The following is a 21,624-nucleotide window of genomic DNA, read 5'->3' as shown; positions in this document are numbered from 1 at the left end:
TAATTGCCTATTTCTGTCAAATTAAAATTTAAAAATTCAATTTCAACTTCAATTTTTATTTGATTCAATTGCAATTGAAATTAAATTTTTTATTTCAAGTTCAATTTTGATTTGGTTCAATCATAACTGAAATTCCTTTTTCAAATTCAATTTTGTTTTGACTGAATCACAATTTAAATTTCATTTCCAATTTCAAAATTGAATTGATTAGATTCGATCATAATTGAAAGTTCATTTTCAATTTCAAATTCATTTTTGATTTCATTAAATGATAATTGAAAATTCATTTTCAATTTTCAATTCAATTATTGAAATTTCATTTTTAATTTCAAAGTCAATTTTGATTTGATTCAATCATGATTGAAATTTCATTTTCAATTTCAAAGTCAATTTTGATTTGATTTAATCATAATTGAGATTTCATTTTCAATTTCAAAGTCAATTTTGATTTGATTGAATCACAATTGAAATTTCATTTTCAATTTCAAAATCAATTTTAATTTAATCACAATTGAAATTTAATTTTCAATTTCAAATTCAATTTTGATTTGATTCAATTACAAAATTTAATTTCCAATTACAAATTCAATTTTTATTTAATTCTATCACAATTAAAATTTCATTTTCAATTTCAACTTCAATTTTGATTTGGTTCAATAGTAATTGAAATTTCATTTCCAATTTCAAATTCAATTTCGATTTGATTCAATCATAATTGAAATTTTATTTTCAATTTTAACTTCAATTTTGATTTGATTCAATCATAATTGAAATTTCATTTCCAAATTCAAATTCAATTTTGATTAGATTTGATCGTAATTGAAAGTTCATTTTCAATTTCAAATTCAATTTTGATTTCATTAAATGATAATTGAAATTTCATTTTCAATTTTAAATTCAATGATTGAAATTTCATTTTTAATTTAGAAGTCAATTTTGATTTGATTCAATCATAATTGAAATTTTATTTTCAGTTTCAAGTTCAACTTTGATTTGATTCAATCATAATTAAAATTTCATTTCCAATTTCAAATTCAATTTTGATTTGATCCGATCTTAATTGAAATTTCATTTTCAATTTCAAATTCAATTTTGATTTGATCCGATCTTAATTGAAATTTCATTTTCAATTTCAACTTCAATTTTATTTGATTCAATAGCAATTAAAATTTCGTTTCCAATTTCAAATTCAATTTTGATTTGATTCAATGGCAATTAAAATTTCGTTCCCATTTTCAAATTCAATTTTGGTTTGATTAAATCATAATTGTTATTTAATTTTCAATTTCAAATTCAATTTTCATTTGATTCCTTCACAATTGAAATTTCAGTTTCAATTTCAAATTCAATTTTGATTTGATTGAATCGCTATTGAAATTTTATTTTCAATTACAACTTTAATTTCGATTTGATTCAATCACAATTAAAATTTCATTTACAATTTTGATTTGATGGACAGAATGAAACAATTACATCTGATTTTAATTTGAAAAAATTCAAATTGAAAAAAAGTGCCAAAGCCAACTAGTTTGGAAAACTAGTAAACCTTAAATCCCGTATAACCCGTATAATTCAAGTGATTGCGAAAGGCCCCAGTTCAATCTTGCAGAGGGATTCTATAATATTATGACAATGTCATATGACAAATTTTCTTCGTAATTCTAGATCAGGACAATATTAATAATTACTGAGCGTCGAATGGCGATTGTAAAAGGTTTAAAGTTTTAAATTTGTCATGACATTGTCATACTGTTACAGTATTCCTGAAGGGGAATTCTGTAATGATATGACAATGTCATATGACAAATTTTCGTAGTAAAATTTGGTAAGCTTTTAGTAACTGGTCTAAGTCAGACTTACGATTAGTTCTTCTGAATTTACCACACAAAAAATTAATTTTGTCATATGATATTGTCATATAGTTATGGAATTCCCCTATTGGATGGAGATAGACATTTTTCCTGTCTCTACCTGGTGCAAATTTGGGATTGAGTATTACTCGTTTTGAAGGCTTTGTAAACATAAATACATCAAATTGAACACAGACCGTAAAAATATACTCACAATAAAAGGAAAGTTAGCCGAGACACGTACCAGATAGCATCAATTGTTACAGGATCTCCATTAATTAATTTATTGTTTACTAATTTATTTATTTTATTTATTTTCAATTTTTTTTTTTTAATTTTCGATGAGAAAAGCTTCGCATATCAATAAAAAGTGATTATAAAGTCGTTTACGGTTTGTGTAGCTACTTAATGGAATGTGTCTCAGCTAAATGACAAAATTCCAGATTTCGGTTTTTCCTCAGTTATATAATTTATGTTTAGAGAGAAATATTTGTAAATTGTGTTAATAAGCAAAACTTTCAATAGGACTGAGGAGTAAACGACGAAGAGATAAACGTGCCAAAGATCGTGCGAGAAATCTGGAGAGAGGCAATGAGGAATACTGCCCAAGAGATCGTGAAGCACTTGCCAGTATGGGCATTGATGATGTAGCCTATGGCAATTGGGCACGATCTGAATGTTTCAAAGTTGAAAAAGGATTACTCACATATGGGTAATGGCATTATCAATGCAATTAACAAAAATGATCAAAAAATTTACAAATATTTCACTTTGCAGTTGGGGACGATGGTCTGAAATACTTGAACATGGTCAATTCAAACGTGGTTGGAGAGAAATTGAAGTGGAGGAATTGGCTCGAATTATTGTGAGTAAATATATGAAATTCTTTTTCTAATTGATGTTTTGTTAAAGAAAAAATGATGTATGCTATGCTAATATTGAGAAAACTTTAGGTTTTCGCTGAATACAACCTATTTCTCAAAATAATTTCTGATTGACACGAAAAATGATAGAAAATAATTAATAAGATTTTTCAGTGAAGATGGGAATAAATACTTGGGTTTTCTTTGTAGTTACTGTACTGCTTAAAATGCTACAAAGGTGATGAGAAAATTAAGAATTTTATATGGGACTTGATAACACCATCGGAAGATGGTGAGGAGCACAAAGTTAGTCGAAATCACAGTGGACTGCACAATTTGGTGCCTCGTGGACGCAATGCAAAAGGTAAGGTGGAAAGGGGGAAAGGGGGAGAATGTAAAACTAAAGTTAACTGTGACGACAGGACGAAAGGGAAAGGGTAACAAAGATCCTGCTGCTCGTGAGGCAAAATTGCAGCAACAGGCGGCAGCTTTGACGTCAGCCACAAATTTAACATCAACCACGACTCTTACCCCAGCAACTCCCTCATCCTCAACGGCATCCTCATCATCGTCAACTCCAGTTAATCCGACACCACCCATCACTGGAGGACCTCCACGGGATGGTGATCCAAATCACTGGAGTCACGATGACAAATACGACACGGACATTTTTCTCGAGAGTAGCTATCGCAAGCATCTGTCGAGACATGCCAACAAGTGAGTCTCAATTCTTTTATCACTTTATTGACCCATAAACCTCAAGGTTCCTACGCACCTTAACCCTCAATTGATTTACTGGTTCACCTTTGACCCCTATACAGCATTTGTTCGGATTTTTCAAGGTCAAAGATTAAAAAGACGATTGAGAGTGTATTTTTGAACCGATTTGGATAAAAATGGATTTATTTGAAAGGTCTTGGAATCCTTCAATGGATTCCGAATTGATAAATGATTTTTCAAATTAACAAAAAAGTTTGTCAAAAGAATATTCTACCATACAGAATATGAAAAAAATTGCTAAATCGGCAACCAACTGGATCTTGTTAAAATCTTGTCGAAATTATGTTTTTTCCATGTGAAGTGTGATAAGAATTCTGTCAAATTGTCAAGTTTACAACCTCTGATCGGGCTCAAATTTCTTCCAAAAAGTTTTCCGTAACACATTGATTAAAAAAGAAACTTTTCTGGCCATCCTAGGGCACTCCATCACTGAGGAAAAACGGGGGTGTGATTAACTTTTTTTCCTCATAACTTTGACACTTTTTAGGTGTAAAAATATATCAACATTTTTTAATGTTAGTATTGCACCTTTTTGAGGGTAAAATTAGAATGAAAAAGTGTAACTTTAACCCCTAATACACCTAAAAAGCATAATATTTACACCTATTTCGGATCAATAATGCAGAGTAAAATTAACATTTCCGGAATGTTATTTTAACCTTTTCGGATTTCTCTCAGTGATGGGTCAAGTGGTAGAACACTCGCTCTATGATGCAAGTGTCCCGGGTTCGAATCCATTAGATCACCAGGAATTTTTCCGGCGTTAAAGGTGTTCGGATTGCATCCAGTGAGCTTCACTGCACTTGATTTCACGGGCATGAGATTGACAACCTCATCCCTGTATAAGAAAAAATAATAATGGATGTCCCGAACTCCCCTTTGGGAAGGCCTAAGTTCCTGTATCGAACGTTGTGTCACCACTATTATTATTTATTATTATAGCCATCCATATTTGTGGTTTTAAGCCTAATAATTTAACCCTTTCTGGACCGTAGGAAAGAAATTAAAGCGTAAATAGATGTTCCTTTCATCCTAGGTGCACTTTGTACCTACCAATAAAAAAAGCACAGATAAGCTTATGGTAACTGAGATTCTTTACATGAAAATTCGAATTTACTTTTTATTCCAAGTGGCACACATTTCGAGGTCACCTGTAAAGAATCTCAGCTACCATAAGCTTATCTGGGCTTATCACTGGCCATTTTCTATTTTTAGAAATAAGTGATAAGCCAGTGATAAGCTTATGGTAGCTGAGATTCTTTACAGGTGACTTCGAAATGTGTGCCACTTGGAATAAAAAGTAAATTTGAATTTTCACGCATTTCGAATGGCACGGATTTCGAGGTCACCTGTAAAGAATCTCAGCTACCATAAGCTTATCTGGGCTTATCACTGGTCAATTTCTATTTTAAATAGTGCAGAAGGCCAACGAAAGAAAAAAAATCATTGAAATCGGTTAATAAACATTGAAGATAGAGTCCGGTCTATTTGGATATAGTAAGGGTCGGGGTACAGTGGGTTTCTGTAGAGACGGATGGGATTCATCGTTTATACTAAAATTTCATCGAAATCGCTGCATAGACACCGAAAACAGTTCTATCAAGACATTTTCGATTATAGCTCAGGTCAGGGAACATCGAGGGAGGAGTGTGACCTACCGTTGGAAGGGTCTCGACCTCAGCTACAACATACTCAAATTTGAAGAAAAAGCATCGTCTAGTTTTCGAAATATTCGAAATAAAATTTTCGAAAATCGATTTTTCGATTAATCGAACCTTCGATTAAATCGGATGAAATTGGGGTGTTATAAGGGTTGTAGGCTAGAGTAAGTACTTTTCGCCACCTTAAGGGTTGACAACCTTATAATTCTTATACTTTTTGTAAAAATAAAATGAAATTTTGTGTCCAAGTGCTTTGAAGCATTGTCTCTCTGTTGAACTAGGAGACTTCACGGGGATTTTTGAGCATCTATTTGACAAAATACATTTCCTGCAACAATGCATGTTGCAGTACTTGCGTAACCGATTGAAAATTAATAAATAAAAGTTTTGCTGTCTATATTACAATTTTTGCTCAGATTATCTATCCGATTTTGTCATTTTAGGGTAGAAAATAATTTTTCATTATGAGAATTATTTGAGGAATTCACAAATTTAACTTGAAATGACTGCATTAGATGTGCCAATACATTTTTCAGGAATTTTGAATTGGCTCCAGTTTTTGATTTTTTAACCGTTTTTTCAAGGTCTAAGGTTAAAAGGGGTCTAGAGAGCCTATTTCTCAACCGGATGGGCTACGTTTGGTCTCGTCGGAAAGGTCTTGAAGTTCTTTACAAAGTTGAATCGTTCTAATCGGTTATGAAGCGATTTCAATCGGTTCCGAACCGGTTATTAACCGGTTCATAACAGATAACTAATTTAAATCCGAAAATCAATAGCCGTACTCACTATGGCGCTGTTATCTTGTAATATCGTTATCTCGTTATCTCGTTATGTTCTCGTAATGTATTTTAGCCGTACTCACTATGGCGTTGTTATCTCGTAATCTCCATAATCTGTTATCTTGTTATAATTTTTCATTTATAAAATACATTACGAGAACATAACGAGATAACGAGATAACGATATTACAAGATAACAGCGCCATAGTGAGTACGGCTAATTTTTTTTACTCATAAGCCATTTTGGGCGACCTTCAGAGTGATTCATGAATCGGTTGAGAATCAGTAAATGGAAAATGATACCAAAGTACTTTTAAGGTATAGAATCTAAGCCACCAGTTCGAACATTTCTCAAAGCATGGGACGCTTTGCCATCCCTTTTTTAATAAAGCCGTGATAATTTTCTTACGGATCATTGATTGAAGCGTCCTGAAAGGTTTCAAACGAGAAAATTTCAGATTTTAAAGTTTTTTAATGACATACAAATGAAGATTTACAACTAAACTTTTCCTTTTTGTGTTTTTTTGCAATATTCTTTAGGGTTCTATTGAGAGTGAGGATGCTATACTACATTAAACACGAAATTATTGGAGATTTGGTGCAGCAGATCAATGACGGTGTCAACATAAGGTATTTAAAAGAAACAAAAGCAAACAAAAAATGCATTTATTCTTCCTCTGTTTTACCTTTCAAATTTTGCTTTTTAGTGATTTTTTTTCTGTTCATTTAAAAAAAAACAACAAACATTTCTTTAAATTTTTATCGTGATGTCCATCAAAACTTAATCTTAATCCATCCACTTGCATTAATTCATAATTTTCTTTTTTTCATTACCAAACTCTCTTTAATTTAGTTTAAACACATAGAAAAAAAAACCGACAAACAGCTTTTTGAGCTTTTTTCTCTCCCCATTGTTTAAAACCTCTTTCAATTGACTGTGGAAATGCTTTGTTAAATTTGCAAGACAAAAAAAAAAACAAATCAAAGGGTTACCAATTTGAAAGAGAAATTGGTGAAATTAATTGGCAATTGAAACTTATTCAAATATTGGCATTTTTTTGTTGTTGTTGAAAAGCTTCAAAAATTTAAAAATTAATCGAATCTCATTGGGAAAGTTAATATTAGCATGTTTTAATGAGAGTTGGTAACCCTCTAATACTGAATTATATTGGTTAATTGGTTCATTTTTTTTGGATATAAGATCATCATGTCATCATTTTAATTCAATTAAAAATCATTTAATTTCATTTTTTCCTTATGGCTGGTTGAGTCTATAGGTAACCGTTTTATTTTCTATTGAATTTTTATTTCAATGGAAAATGTAATATATTCTCAATAGTGTTATATTTGGGCTTAGTTGTTGAAACTTACAAAATTTCAATTTCTTTTTTTTTTTGGTTATTTAATTTTTTTTTCGACTGTAATTCTAATGAATTTACAAACTTATTGAAAATCACCTCATACTTCTGTAAAGGAATTTATTACACGTTAGCGTAAGTAAAAGAGAAAGCCATATTTTGCAGAAAAGATTCATTGAACGTTTTAAATTAGTTCCGCCCATAAATATTTTTAAGCCACGCCCCTTCAAATCGCGCGCAATTCAACTCGCGAGAGAGATAGAGACACAAATAACTCACTTGACAAACGTCTAGTGGCGCTGCGGTTGCAAAAAATCTCTAAAATACCACAAAATATTTTCATCTCTATTTTATCCTTATTAGCAGGTCATGTCCCTTCTACTAATATATACTTTTGTATTCCTTATTAACCAAAATAGTTTTGTACAAAATGGTTTTTCTCACACTTGTCCTGAATTTTGGGACAGCTCAAAAGAATATGAGTCTTCCAGCTCAAAATTTCATCCCAATGTTTTTGTTCTAATATAGATAATTATTCACAATTAACCCAAATAACTGTATTCAACTAAATTATAAAAAGGATTTTCTTGTGAAAATGAATTTAACTCAAAGGAATTAAACAATTTTCACATTAAAAAACCTCTCATTTTCTATACGTGAATTTTCGCGGCATTTCGAAGGCATTTCTTTTCGGTTTTTCTTTTAGCTCAGGCCTGCATTAAATCATAAAATAAAGATTTAGTAGTATGGGAAGGCTTTCAGGGTTCGCACACATTCTGGCTTCAAACACTTCATATTTTTCGCGTATTATTATTATTCCCAACTCCATCAATTTCCAAAAATTCCCGCTTCGACCCAGGTTTGAACTGGGAGCCTTTCGCTGTCTAGGCGAATACTCTACTAACTGAGCTATGGAGGCACTGGCTCTGATTGTCTTTGCCACTGATTTCAACCAATTGGCGTCAATTCAATTGGCCAAACTACGGTACTGATCATTCGGAAGGGCGACAAATAGAACAGTATTAATTGAGAATTTCACTGCTCGTTTATTAAGAAATAGAACTGATGGAAATGGCAGATGCTCAAAAGTATCGTAGGGAAATTCGGTCTCTTTGGATTGTAAACGATGAAAAAGACACGGATTGACCTTACTGCTTTTCTCTCCTTTATTATCCTTGCAAGGATAATAATAATAATAATAATAATAATGCTTACAAGGGTAAGTATAATAAAGGAGAGAAAAGCAGTAAAGTCAATGCGTGTCTTTTTCATCGCTCAAAAGTAGCATCTGGCTCGAAAACCTGCCCGACAGAATGCTCAAACTAGTATCCGAGTAGTAAAAAGGGACAGATAATCCTAACCGGCTTATGTAGGTGAGATTCTTAACGTGAGCTAACTCGGAGTGCATGCAAATTCGATTTAGAGCTGAAGTAGGGAGACGCCATTCAGTTATCTTGAATAAAATTCGTGAAATTATACAAATTTTGTATTTAAACCAAAATATCAAGGATTTGGATGAACTGGCACAAAAGTGATATATGGGTGAAATGTAGACCAGAATGTTCTCTATAATTTTCCCATAGAACATGATCTTATCGATTACTCAGAAGCCAAGATAAGCGAGGTTTTTTGTTTCTTAACTCGTTTTTTCATCCAGAGTGCCCCAAGTAGTCATTTGTTGAACTTCAACTATATCAAAGAATTGTTGTATTTTGCGAGACTTTCCATTTAAAACCCTATTTTAAGTGTCTCGGTGGAGTAGAGGCAGTCAAATTGGCATCTGAGTGATTTCAAAGCGTTATTATGGGAAAAATCATTTTTTTCATACTTAAACGGCAAAATCGGAGTGATAGCGTAGTCTAAGCGGAAAATGATGTATAGACGAAATGTAGAGACAAATATGTTCTACAATTGTGTCGAAGTAATCATCAAAATCGGTTTAGCGACAGTCGAGATAATTGAGGTTATGTGATATTGAAATTGGTTTTTCGACTGTGGCGCCCCTGGTGTTGGTCCCACGAAGTTCAAATATTCTAGAAAGTTGTAGCATTTGGTGAGATCTTTCGTTTAAGCCCTCACTCATCAAAATCGGTCACATAGAACCGGAGATATGATTTTTTGGATTTTGTGAACTTTGACCCCTCATATCTCCGGTTCTGTTTTAACCACAGCGCGCTTACGCACCATTTTGGAAACGTCCTAGACTGGACTACAACTTACTAAAATTTCATCAACTTGCACAATGCCGTTTTTGAGAAAAGTGACTTTGAATTTCGATGAATTTTGACGCTATCACAGCGCCACCTGTGGCGACTTTTTGAACTTCCATCTGAAAGTGCTCATCGAGACGAAACCAAAAAGGTAAAATTTAGGTCGCTATGTTAATTAGAACCGGAGATAGAGGCCAGTCAATGTTCGAACTTTGACCCCTTATAGCTCGGGTCAGGGGTTTTCGATCGACTTAAGGTTTTTTTTGTTTGATAGGTATAATCAACGGCTACAACATACTAAAATTTTAGCCCGATGCACAATGGAATTTTTCAGTTATTTAACTTATAAGATTTAAAAATTTTCTTTTTAATAATAGCGCCCCTAGCGGTGGTTTTATGAACTTGCGATGTTAGAAGGGGAAGTGACATTTCACGAGAGCTTTCCAAAAAGCCCTCACTTTTTAAATTCTGACAATTAGAACCGGAGTTATGGCCATTTTAAGAAATTTTTTTTGGACCCTTATAGCTCGGGTCAGGGGGGTCGGGGAACCTTAAGTTTGGTATTGATGGAAAGCTCTAAGGCCCAGCTATAACATACTAAAATTTGAGCCCGATCGATGCCATAGGGGCGGAGCTATTGAGAAAACAAAAAAAGGGGGGTCTTCAAAATGGCGGAAGGAGGGGTGGGGGGTGGGGGGTCAATGCACCAAGTTGCAATTTTCACCCGATATATAACCTTTGCCGAAAACCGCAAGTCGATATCTTTTTTAGTTTAGGAGCTATTAAGCTCCAAAGAGCGGCCGGCCGGCCGGCCGGCCGGCCGGGAACGTAAAATAGCCACATATATATTCGTGATCAGGAAGTGGCGAAACACATTTTGGCCAAGTTTGAGCGCGATCGGACGACATGAAATTTTGTTAGGATTATAGTAGGTGAGATTGTTAAGAATCTCACCTAATTAACTTATCAATTTTCAATGTACTCTAACTGCATTCACACTGTCCGAGGAGGCAAGATAGGGAACCAGCGGTTCTCGCTCAATGGACAATTTATTCAGGATAATCCCACTAACGAACTACTTGCTCCTCTCCGAGTTTGTTTTTGTCTCTGCTTAAGCCCCTTAAGGTCGGGTTCTTTCCCAGCAGTGTTGCTCGCATGAATTATACCGTTTAGTGTAAATTTCTCATTTTGATGCCTTTTCGTCGCATTTTCGATCGGGGATTTCCTATATTGTATTTTAGGATGTCCTGCGGGGGTTTAGCGACGTAATAATGTATTTTTTAAAATTATTTTCATTCAGACCTGCTTCACTGCATTTTTGGTATAAAAGAACTTTCATGTAGGGGAAAATGGGGTAATGCGGAATCATGTATTGTAAATTAATTTAATTTATTCTTTGTTTAAATTTTTTTAATAAAAATATTTTAGTCATTTGATACTTAAACGCTATCATACTCCTCAGGGTATCTTCACCTTTTCTCACCTGGCGTTCAAACTAAAAAAGATAATACCGAACAGATGGTATTTTTGTGTTTGTTGGACCATAATTAGCCTAGAAAACTTATCTCACTATTTTTCTTACTTCTTTTCGAAATCCGGTTGCAATAACTCAGTTAAAAATCAATATTTTTTAACAAGAATTTCATCAAAAGAAAGCAAATTAAATTGTTTTGAAACGAAAACGAAGAACAAAACAAAATCTAAAGCCTACTATGAGTGACTTCATGTCAAGCGTTGGGGAATTTTTCCCTTTTACATGCTTTAATGCTCTAGACACAGTTACGATTTAGGCCAAGAGACGGATTAACGCAGGGGGATGACATTAGCTCTGAAAAATGCGACCGGTTTTAGAGTAAACTTTTTCCTGTTTTCGTACAAATTTCACGAGATATCTCCAAAACTACGCAGGTTCCCAATTTGGTGTTTTCGGTTGCTCATTCTATATTAAATTGACTTTTATTTTGTAGTTGTATTTTTTGCTAATTCATTCTACAATGACAAAAAACAGCTAATACACTCAAAAGTTTTTTCGACACGCTAGAAACATATGGGAAACATAGGAAACGTCATGCCCCTGGATTAACGCAATCAAAATCAAAGTAATATTCAGATTACATTTCTATTAGTTTCTGTCTAATCCATCTCTCGGATTAAGCGGAGAAGCTGCTTAATTAGTGGGAAACTGATGGAAATTTAATCGAATCATTATTTTGATTAGAATTACGTTAAGCCGTCTCTCGGCTTAAGTCGTAAGTATGTCTAGGGTATAAAACTTGAACTTTTTTGTGGTCTTTTTACTCTTTAGTCATCAAATATTGAGACAATCTTAAAAATACAACAGAAATGATTCCGAATTCTTCAATTTTACCCTACTTATTGGATTAAAAATGTTAAGTACTTTCGAAGGCGTGGTTTATTTTTCGGATGGGGCCCTGTAATGCTTTATATGAGACCCAAACTATTGGCTTGTTTCGCTTATTGGCAAAACCAACATTAATCGTTCATAAATCTGTAAGAAGGCGTGGCCTAAAATTTTCAATGGGAGGAGCTTAAATGTACCGCATTTGTTCTTCTCTGCAAGATATGGTTAAAAATTTGCGCTAAATGGTATTCCCATAAAGAAAGAATCGTTCTAAGAAAATTTGTTAGAGAAAAATTTGATGAATGGTAAGTTATTTTTTGTCAATTCATGATTACATTTTCATTGTTTCCGCCATGACAATATAATTATATACATGTTTTTAAAGGTGCATTTTTAAAAGCATATTAAGCACGAAATTATTACAAATTTCTCTTCTTTCTGTTTGAATGACTATTCTTATGTTTTGTTTTCTGTTCCTTTTAATGTGATGTATGAAGAAAAAAAAAGTATAACACATCTTCTTGAGCACAAAAGAAAAATGATCATAAGTAAGTTTCGACAACATAGAAGGTATTTATTTGGCAATTTGTTCTTCCTGCTATAACAACTATTTCATAATTTATATATATAAAAGAAAAGAAATGGAAATATTTTTCATTGATGTACGTTATTTGACGACTTTCCCAAAAAAAAAACTTCGCTAACAATCCTAATTTTCTTTTGTATCAAAATGCAATTGATCCTTATTTGAAAGACCCACGAGTGTATGTTACTTTGTGAATGATGATCTTCGGTATTTTATCTGTGAAGTTATTTGTGGGTTAATTGAAGGAATACAAAAAAAACAAAAGTCAAAAAATTAAGAAAACAAAGTTATAAAAAAATTCATGGATTGATAAGAGAAAAGAAATATTCTGCGATATTACCTTTTCCTTCACCATGAGCAAATTACATAAAAAAAATGGCGAATCGGGCGTTCTAAGCTACAAAATTGGTTGCGTCCATTTTATTAAATTTTTGTCGGAAATTTTATCGATAAAAAAAAAACTTTGGCACTAGTTTACATTATTTTTTTTATTTAAAATGAACATTTTGTAAATATCAAGTGGATTTTACCGAATCAAAGAGTTTAAAGGGCTGTTTTTATTATTTTCTTTCTTTTTCACGATGTATTTTTTTATTTGTTTTGATTTATTTTTCTTTTTAAATTGATTGTAGGATGGGTATTACATTTTTGTACATTATCGTCCAGATGTATTATCGCATATTAAGTAGAAAAACATAAAGATGCTATGTACAAACGTGTAAAGTTGGAATGTATAGAACTGCATAGTTAATTTGGGATATACTGGTACACAAGCAAGGATTTCTTTTGGAATTTGCGTTTTACCGATTTGAAATTGATTAATGTAATGCTCGTGAAAAACACTTAAAATATGGTAAACTTTGATATTTCGGACAACGCAGATTTTCAATACAAAACAAAAAATAAAAACTCAGATTTTGATAATATAATATTCAATTATTCACTGAGAAAAAAAAGAGGGTGCGTTTAACTTTTTTTCGTCATAATTTTAACACTTTTTAGGTGTAAAAATATATCAACGTTTTTAATGTTAATTTTACACCTTTTTAAGGGTAAAATTAGCATGAAAAAGGCTAACTTTAACCCCCAATACACCTAAAAAGGGTAATATTTACACCGATTTCGGATCAATACTGCAGGGGGAAATTAACATTTTCAGAATGTTATTTTAACTTTTTCGGATTTCTATCCGTGTAGAGACTGGTAAATTGTTGAAAGTCGGACATTTAAGAAACAGCTGTGCTAAAGCTGCCTTTTATTGTCCGATTTACAATGTACCCGATTTTTAATAAATTACTCTACATTGAAGTTTATTAAATTGATCGAATGTTCGAATACAACATTTTCTTATCCGAAATTCTAAATTTTACCCTAAAACTACAATTTTTTAATAGTTTTCATTCTTTTACCTTCAAAAAAGATTTTCGAACAATAGATACATTTTTGGAAATTCATTTTTGATTTGACTTCGAATCGGTTAAGCTGAATTCCAGGAATCAAATTAACCTTGCTGGAGTTTGGTTGTCTAAAAGAATCTCGGCTAAAAATAATAAATAGCACCATTATTGCACAAAATGCCGCTGATGTTCGAAATTCTAACTGAATTTCGGATTTATGCACTATTTTCGCACAAAGTTGGGAAAAGTTCTGAAACATTATCTCTTTTCATTCCTACCATTCAAATAGAGTTTGAAAAATTGAAAGATTTATTTAAAAAGCCAAAAAAGAGACATTTGTATTTCTTGTTTACTCCGCAAGGTGGCTGAAGTACTTCCTATTCGAATTTCGAAGTTTATGTGTGGCAAAATGTGTCGGTATTAATTTTGTTTTGAGGAAAAACAGCAAAGCAGCAGCACTTTCTATTCCTGTACCATTATTAATACACTTCATAATTACTCTCTTTCCAGATTTTTTTTTAGTGAGATATTTCATAAATTTTCGTATAAAAATTCGAAATTCCGTATGAATCTTCGGACACTAACGACTTTTTGTGCAAATGGAGTTCCCTTTACCTTTTTGATAGAGAATCAAACTCCGGAATCCTATCAATTAAATATCCTACCTAAATATCTAAGACAGAGGTGTGCAGGAACCGTTTGAAACCGAACAAACGTCAAATGAAACTTGTACGTAAAGGGTAAAAACGCTACCTGAACAAACTTATTTTGACATTTATTTGCTTTCGACGGTTCTTGCACACCTAGTATCTAAGATTTTGACACTCGAAAAATTTCGATATTCGAACAGGAATTAGTTCGGCCACCATTCGAACGAGACAAGAGGTTAAAATGTATTTCCTTTGACTTTCGAAATCAATCTTCGATTTTTTTTAAACTCCTGCTGTGATTATAGCAACTAATTAGCTGTCGAATTTGGTTTAAATTTCGAAGGATATTCTTTGTAAAATCTTTCTGTACAAAATTGAATCAATGTGGATCAATTTAGGATGGAATATTATTTACAATTATCGTGTGTAATTAAACATTAATCTATTACACACAATATTCGTAATATCCATTCAAAACTTTATAAAAAAAAATTAACTATCTGTTTTCTGGTAAATTTTTCAACCGAATTGAATCTTACAAATTTTGCAAATTTTGCTGCTATTTCATTGCTTCATTTTCAACCCGAAATTGATTGTTATCATGATTATCACTTCAAAGTCTTCACAAGTTGAACTCAACTTGGAATTTTCTTCTCAAATTCTTCTTCTTCTTGTATTTAACGTTTAGGCTGTCGGTTTCAGTCGCGTCCATATAGCCAAATTTCTTCACGGACAAAATGAAGACTGTCATTTTTGACACTCGAGAATTTTCGAAATTGTTAATTAGATAAAATGACTTTTTTTTTAGATTTTCACACCGATTTTCGAATTTTTCAAGTTTCCGTTGTGAACAGCACTGACTTTTTCATAATTCTATCAGATGGCTACGTGATTTCTTTTTCGAATTTCGAAATGTCTCAAGTATCAACAATTGGTTTCTGGACTTTATTCTGACGAAAGTCAATGCAAAGAAAAATCTTTGACAAAATTATCGCAGAAAAGCACATTGCAATGACGAAAGCTTTGACAGAGAATTTTCGTGTTTTAGAGTTGAAGCCAAAGCGCACTTGCAAACACGTATGGGAATTTCTCTGCTTTGCCAACCGTTACGCAAAATAACTTAAAAGTGGGGCCTGTTCCCCTTTTGGAAGTTACTGATCCCTGTGGAGGGATAAATATACTAGATTTCGGACTAAATAACTTTTCCCGATCGGCTCTGTGAGCTGAATAAAGGAGCTGGCTTCAAATATCTCCATATTAAAAAGAGAACTTGCCATGGAGGTGATATAGTGTCTTGGATAAAAGGTAAATGGAAAAAGTCGTTGATGTTCGAAGAATTCAAATTCAATTTCGAATTTTCATAGTCAATTTTCGGACAAGGTGGGGAGAATTTATGAAATAATATTGCACTAAAAATCTCGCAAAAGAGTTACTCAGTGATTATGGAGTGATTAAATAATGGTACAGATGTAGTAAACGTTGTTGCTTTGTGTTTTTCCGCATAACAAAGTAAGGATCAGCACATTTTGACACTTGAGCACTTCGAAATTCGAACAGGATGTACTTCAGCCATCTTGCAAAAGTATCAAGAAGTAACAAAGTCTCTTTTTTTGGCTTTTTAAATAGATCTTCGAATTTTTCAAGGTCTAGGGTAAAGTGATACAATTTGGAATTAGTGTTACAAGTTGGACAATTCGCAGGTGCAAGTTGGACATGGCTTTTTTCTTGATAAATACAGTACAAAATTTGTTTTTAAGCACAAGGAACCTAATCATAAAACTAAAGCACTAAAAATATACAACTAAAAATGAAGTACTAAATTTATCAAGACAAAAATCCCTGTCCAAATTGTACCATTGTCCAACTTGTACCACTTTACCCTACTTGTGAATGATAAGAATTTATTGTGAAAGTGATTCAATCTTTCCGTACAGAAGTAGATCTTGAAAAATTCGCAAATCTATTTGAAGATCCAAAAAAGAGACTTTCTTACGTCTTAATACTTTCGCAAGGTGGTGGAAGTTACATCCTGTTCGAATTTCAAAGTGCTCAAATGTTCATATTGTTCACATTGTTGTGAGGAACAAAACAGAACAACGACGTTTACTGTTCTTGCCCCAGTATTTAATCACTGAGTAACTTTTGCTAGCTTTTTAGTGTGATATTTGATAAATTTTCCCCACCTTGTTCGAAAATTTAGTATGAAAATTCGAAATTGAATTTGAATTCTTCGAACTTCAACGACTTTTTGTGCAAATAGAGTTCCATTTGCCTTTTAGCCAAGACATTATTAGAGAATCAAAATCTACTTCTGTTTGGGCTCAATAGATTTTGAAGTGATTGACCAGAGCGACAATCAGAACTAGTGATTCCCAACCCACGACTGGGTTCTACCAACTGAACTATGGAGGCACTGGCTCTGTTTGTGTTTGCCACTGATCTCAACCAATTGCCATGTGTACTTCAACTCGTTTTCAACTCACTACGAGCCTTGAGAAACGGTATCATGCGTACAATTGAACCACAGCCCATGTTTTCCATGTGTACGCATAATACCGTTTCTCAAGGCTCGTAGTGTGTCGAAAACGAGTTGAAGTGCGCATGGCAATTGGTTGTGATCAGTGGCAAAGCAGGCAGGAGGAGCTGAAATTTTTCCTGTCTCTATTTGGATGAAATTTCTGGGTTGGGAAATGCAGTTCGAAAATTCGAAATTAAGTTTGAATTTTTCGAACACTCGCTTAGCCAAGACACTTTTAGACAAAACTGAAGCCGTGTTTACTACGAAAGGAAGCTTTATATCAGGAAAGGCTACTTCTGAATGAACCGATTTAATTACTAGGTTGCACATTCCAGCTCAATGCGTTTGTACATTTCAATCCGATACGTTTGTACAATTTAGCTTTATGCACTTGTACTAATATGCGACTATACGGGCAAATTAATTTGATATTTAGTTTTCTTTGCATTTTATTTTATTTTTTTCAAGTAATATTTTCCTTAATGAAAAATATCTGAAGCTTTTGTGGATACAATTAGTCACTGTAGAGTAGTAGATTTTTTTTTCATTTGAATTACTCTTAGTAGTGAATTTCTTTATTAGTTTTTTTTTAATGTGATCACCGAAAACAATTTGTAGTATTTTGCAAAATATACTACTTGTGTGTATTTTCAAAAAGTAAAAGAAACTCTTGAGATTCGGTCACTGAATTGTAGTAGACGAATATACAAAAAAGAAAAGATTTAATTTTACAATTTTTTTTTAATTTTTACTTTTCGTGATTAGTAAAAAAAAGAGACGATTTTAATTATTGTTTCTTTAGTGATTATGCTCAAAAAAGATCTTTTTGTTTTTCTAAATTCCAAATTGGGTTATCTGTGTATCATGTAGCGATCTCCCAATTCGCCCGCCGCTTACCAGCGATCAGATGCCAAGCTCTTGGTGGAATCCAAAATGTTGTGACAAGAGTCTATTGGTTGGAACATATAAACACGGCTGTGAAAGTTATCGTCAGATCCGGGCAGATGCAACGCTTTGTTTTCTGTCTCATTGTGGTCCACCGGAAGATGGGGGATTTTCAACGGCAAAGTAAGTTTCCTGTTTTTCAAGACTCTACAAAACTGAAATTGTTAAATTTAAAAAGACAAAAAAAAGTCGTTTAAAAAAATTCAACACAGCAAATTAAAGAAAAAAAATAGAGAAGGCTCTACGTTCGTTGAAATTCTACCTAGAAAACCCATTATTATTTTTTTTTATCTTGTCTCAGGACATTATGTAATTTGCCCAAAAGAAAAAAATAATTAAAAAAAAATTAAACGAGTAAGTATTCCCGTTAAAAGAGTGATATATTTAATCATCAATGAAGAAAGCTATGTTGCTATGTTAAATCCCAGGGATATTTTCCATTAATTCCTCTAATAATAATATTTTTTTTTACATAAAAATTTCTCCTTAATGCTGTGGCATGTTATTTACTATACCAAATATATTTTATAAAACTTAAAACTAAAAATCATTACAAAATGGCTTACATGTTAACATTCTTATTTTATTTATTTATTATTTACCAAAAAAAATGTTCTGCATGCCATTTTTTTATTATTGTATTGTTTAAGTTTACCTTACAAATATCGTTCTTACATTATTCAAAAAGTTAAACCATCATGTTTGTGCAAAAAATAAATTACATAATATTTTCCTTACCATTTCTATCACTCCACCAATCCACAATTTATATTTTACATAAATATTTCAAATGAAATTTTTGCGCAAAATATATATTTTTTTAGAGATCATTGAAGTAGAAAATGGATGATTATTTTTTCGCGAGAAATTGTGACAATTTGTCAATTTCTCTTGTTTCTTTCTCTTTTTTTCTCTGCAGTTTGGAAGAGGATACGAACTCGAAGCACGAGGAGGGTGATGAGGGAGATGATGATCTCACTGGTTCGAAGGATGAACAACAGAGAGCTCCATCGGCAACTGATTCCAAGGACACAGATCTCGATCGTCCAAGTAGTTCAGGTACTGTTTTTTTTTTAAATTTTATTTTAGTTTTTAGGAATGTATTCACTGACAAGGGAGGTCATCGAGTCATCAAATTCAGATTGGCTTCATATTGAGAACATAGACGCGGATAGGGATCATAAGGATCGTGTCATACTCAAAAAGTGCTAAATTTTTTTTTCCTTTGCAAAAAAAGCAATCAAAGGATTCCATAAAATGTTAATGATAAAGAAAGTTCTAGAAAGCCAGCAGGAGCAGTCGTGGTGCAGTGGGCTAGCGGACGGTGTTTACAACGCAAAGGTCTCGAGTTCGATTCTTGCTTTGTGCCGCCTTATTGTTTTTTTTTCTTCTATTATTTTTTTATCTGTTTTTTTGTCGGATTTTTTTTTCATTGACCGTAATTTTTCCTTAGTTTATATCTATATTTGCTTTGCACTGTAATATACTCCTAATATGAATGTTTAACTAAAGTAAGTGTCTTAAAAGTTCTTCAACGCGTCTGCTTGTTTTAATTTTTTTTAAGGAATAGAAATTAAGAATTCATCCATATACGGTCTTATTGGTCCTAGATATTACATAGCGTTATTTTTATTTGCTTTTTTAAATCACTTGCCTAAGCAATGTGTCTTGCAAAATACATCAATAAATCTATGTACAAAGCGATAGAGAATTATTATAATTAGCAATCTGCACAAAATCAAGATATGTTGAATTTTGTTATATTTGAAAATTCAATTCAATATTGTTTTGAAAAAGTTTATTGGGAGCTTTTGCCTAAATTGATTGTGAGTCATACTTTAATTCGGTGTGCTCATTGTGAACATTGTCCTCTGTTTTAATCATTTCTTTACAAAAGTCCTCAATGCACAAATTAGTTTAATAACTAATTAGTGCATGTGGATTTCTGTAAAGAAATGATTAAAACAGAATGTACAGTCACAATGTGCACATCGAATAAAAGATATGCTTTCACAATCAGTTTGAGAGCAAGTTTCCAAATAAACTTTTGTAAAACAGTATTGACTTGGATTTTCAAATTTTTCGGGCCTCTCATCAACATATCCTGATTTGTGCCATGCATATTTGAAACTGCATTTGAATCTTTCTGCAGACAATTGATTAAAAATGAGTGAGTGTTTTTTAAATTCTCTATCTCTTGTGCATAGATTTATTGATGTATTTTGCAAGACACATTGCTTAGGCAAGTGATTTAAAAAAGCAAATAAAAATAACGCTATGTAATATGTAGGACCAATAAGACCGTATATGGATGAATTCTTAATTTCTATTCCTTAAAAAAAATTAAAACAAGCAGACGCGTTGAAGAACTTTTAAGACACTTACTTTAGTTAAACATTCATATTAGGAGTATATTACAGTGCAAAGCAAATATAGATACACTAAGGAAAAATTACGGTCAATGAAAAAAAAAATCCGACAAAAAAACAGATAAAAAAATAATAGAAGAAAAAAAAACAATAAGGCGGCACAAAGCAAGAATCGAACTCGAGACCTTTGCGTTGTAAACACCGTCCGCTAGCCCACTGCACCACGACTGCTCCTGCTGGCTCTCTAGAACTTTCTTTATCATTAACATTTTATGGAATCCTTTGATTGCTTTTTTTGCAAAGGAAAAAAAAATTTAGCACTTTTTGAGTATGACACGATCCTTATGATCCCTATCCGCGTCTATGTTCTCAATATGAAGCCAATCTGAATTTGATGACTCGATGACCTCCCTTGTGAGAGAAATTACCCTGCATTATTGATCCAAAATCGGTGTAAATATTACCCTTTTTAGGTGTATTAGGGGTTAAATTAACCCTTTCTCATGTTAATTTTACCCTTAAAGAGGTGTAAAATTAACATTAAAAAATGTTGATATATTTTTACACCTAAAAAGTGTTAAATTTCTGGGGAAAAAAGTGTTAATCGCACCAAGTTTTTTCTCAGTGAGGCAGGAATTTTGTCTGTCTCTACGCAGAAAAAAAAAATTTGTAAAAATGTTCGTAAATGTTTGTGAATTCCTATGGGGGAGTTACAAAATGCTCGTGAATCGTATAACCCTCAAACATGTCTGAAAAAGTTTGTACTTTTTTCACAAACATTGTTCGTAAAATGATCATTTGACGAACATGTTTTGTACTTTTACAAACATTTGTTCGTAAATTTTCGTAAACACACAAAAAATGTCCGTAAAATTTTGTAATTTGTTAGTAAATGTTCGTAAAATGTTCAACAGGAAAACATATCTTTTCTCTCAGATGCATATGTTTTCCCTCCCGAAGTATAGAACTTAAGTGTAAAAATTACACTTAAGACAATATTCTGCAATTTTCGTCCAAAAACAGGATGGACCCAACGGAAATTATGGAGGTACGAGAAGGGGAGGGGGAGAGATTGTCATGAATATTTTACTGCCCGCAGCCATTCATGAAGTAAATTCATTACAATGTGATTATCCGATTATTCGAATATTCGATTATCCAAATATGCGATAATTCTAATATCCGAAAATTCGAATATTTGATTATGTTCGAAATTCAAATATACAATTGACCTCAAATTCGAACATTCATATATAAATGTGATAATCCGGTCTCAAAAAAGGACCGGGAAACCCG

The 21,624-nt window shown here is 32.6% G+C and overlaps 1 protein-coding gene across 13 annotated transcripts in view; it reads left to right on the top strand.

Moving 5' to 3' along the window:
* LOC129806461 (chromodomain-helicase-DNA-binding protein 7) overlaps positions 1-21,624 on the top strand; it is a 74,449-nt gene that overhangs the window by 30,326 nt on the left and 22,499 nt on the right. For 10 of the 13 annotated variants that reach the window (XM_055855064.1, XM_055855063.1, XM_055855070.1 and 7 more), the window contains exons 5-11: positions 2,376-2,562; positions 2,628-2,715; positions 2,924-3,077; positions 3,136-3,430; positions 6,474-6,563; positions 17,885-18,082; positions 18,879-19,018. In XM_055855064.1, coding sequence (XP_055711039.1) covers positions 2,376-2,562; positions 2,628-2,715; positions 2,924-3,077; positions 3,136-3,430; positions 6,474-6,563; positions 17,885-18,082; positions 18,879-19,018 — 1,152 coding nt within the window. The remainder of the gene's footprint in view (positions 1-2,375; positions 2,563-2,627; positions 2,716-2,923; positions 3,078-3,135; positions 3,431-6,473; positions 6,564-17,884; positions 18,083-18,878; positions 19,019-21,624) is intronic. The other 3 variants (XM_055855072.1, XM_055855074.1, XM_055855071.1) reach the window with 1 other exon arrangement.

This window comes from Phlebotomus papatasi, chromosome 3 (assembly GCF_024763615.1).
Source record: "Phlebotomus papatasi isolate M1 chromosome 3, Ppap_2.1, whole genome shotgun sequence".
NCBI classification, from domain to species: Eukaryota; Metazoa; Arthropoda; class Insecta; order Diptera; family Psychodidae; genus Phlebotomus; species Phlebotomus papatasi.
This window is presented reverse-complemented; position numbering and strand designations above follow the sequence as displayed.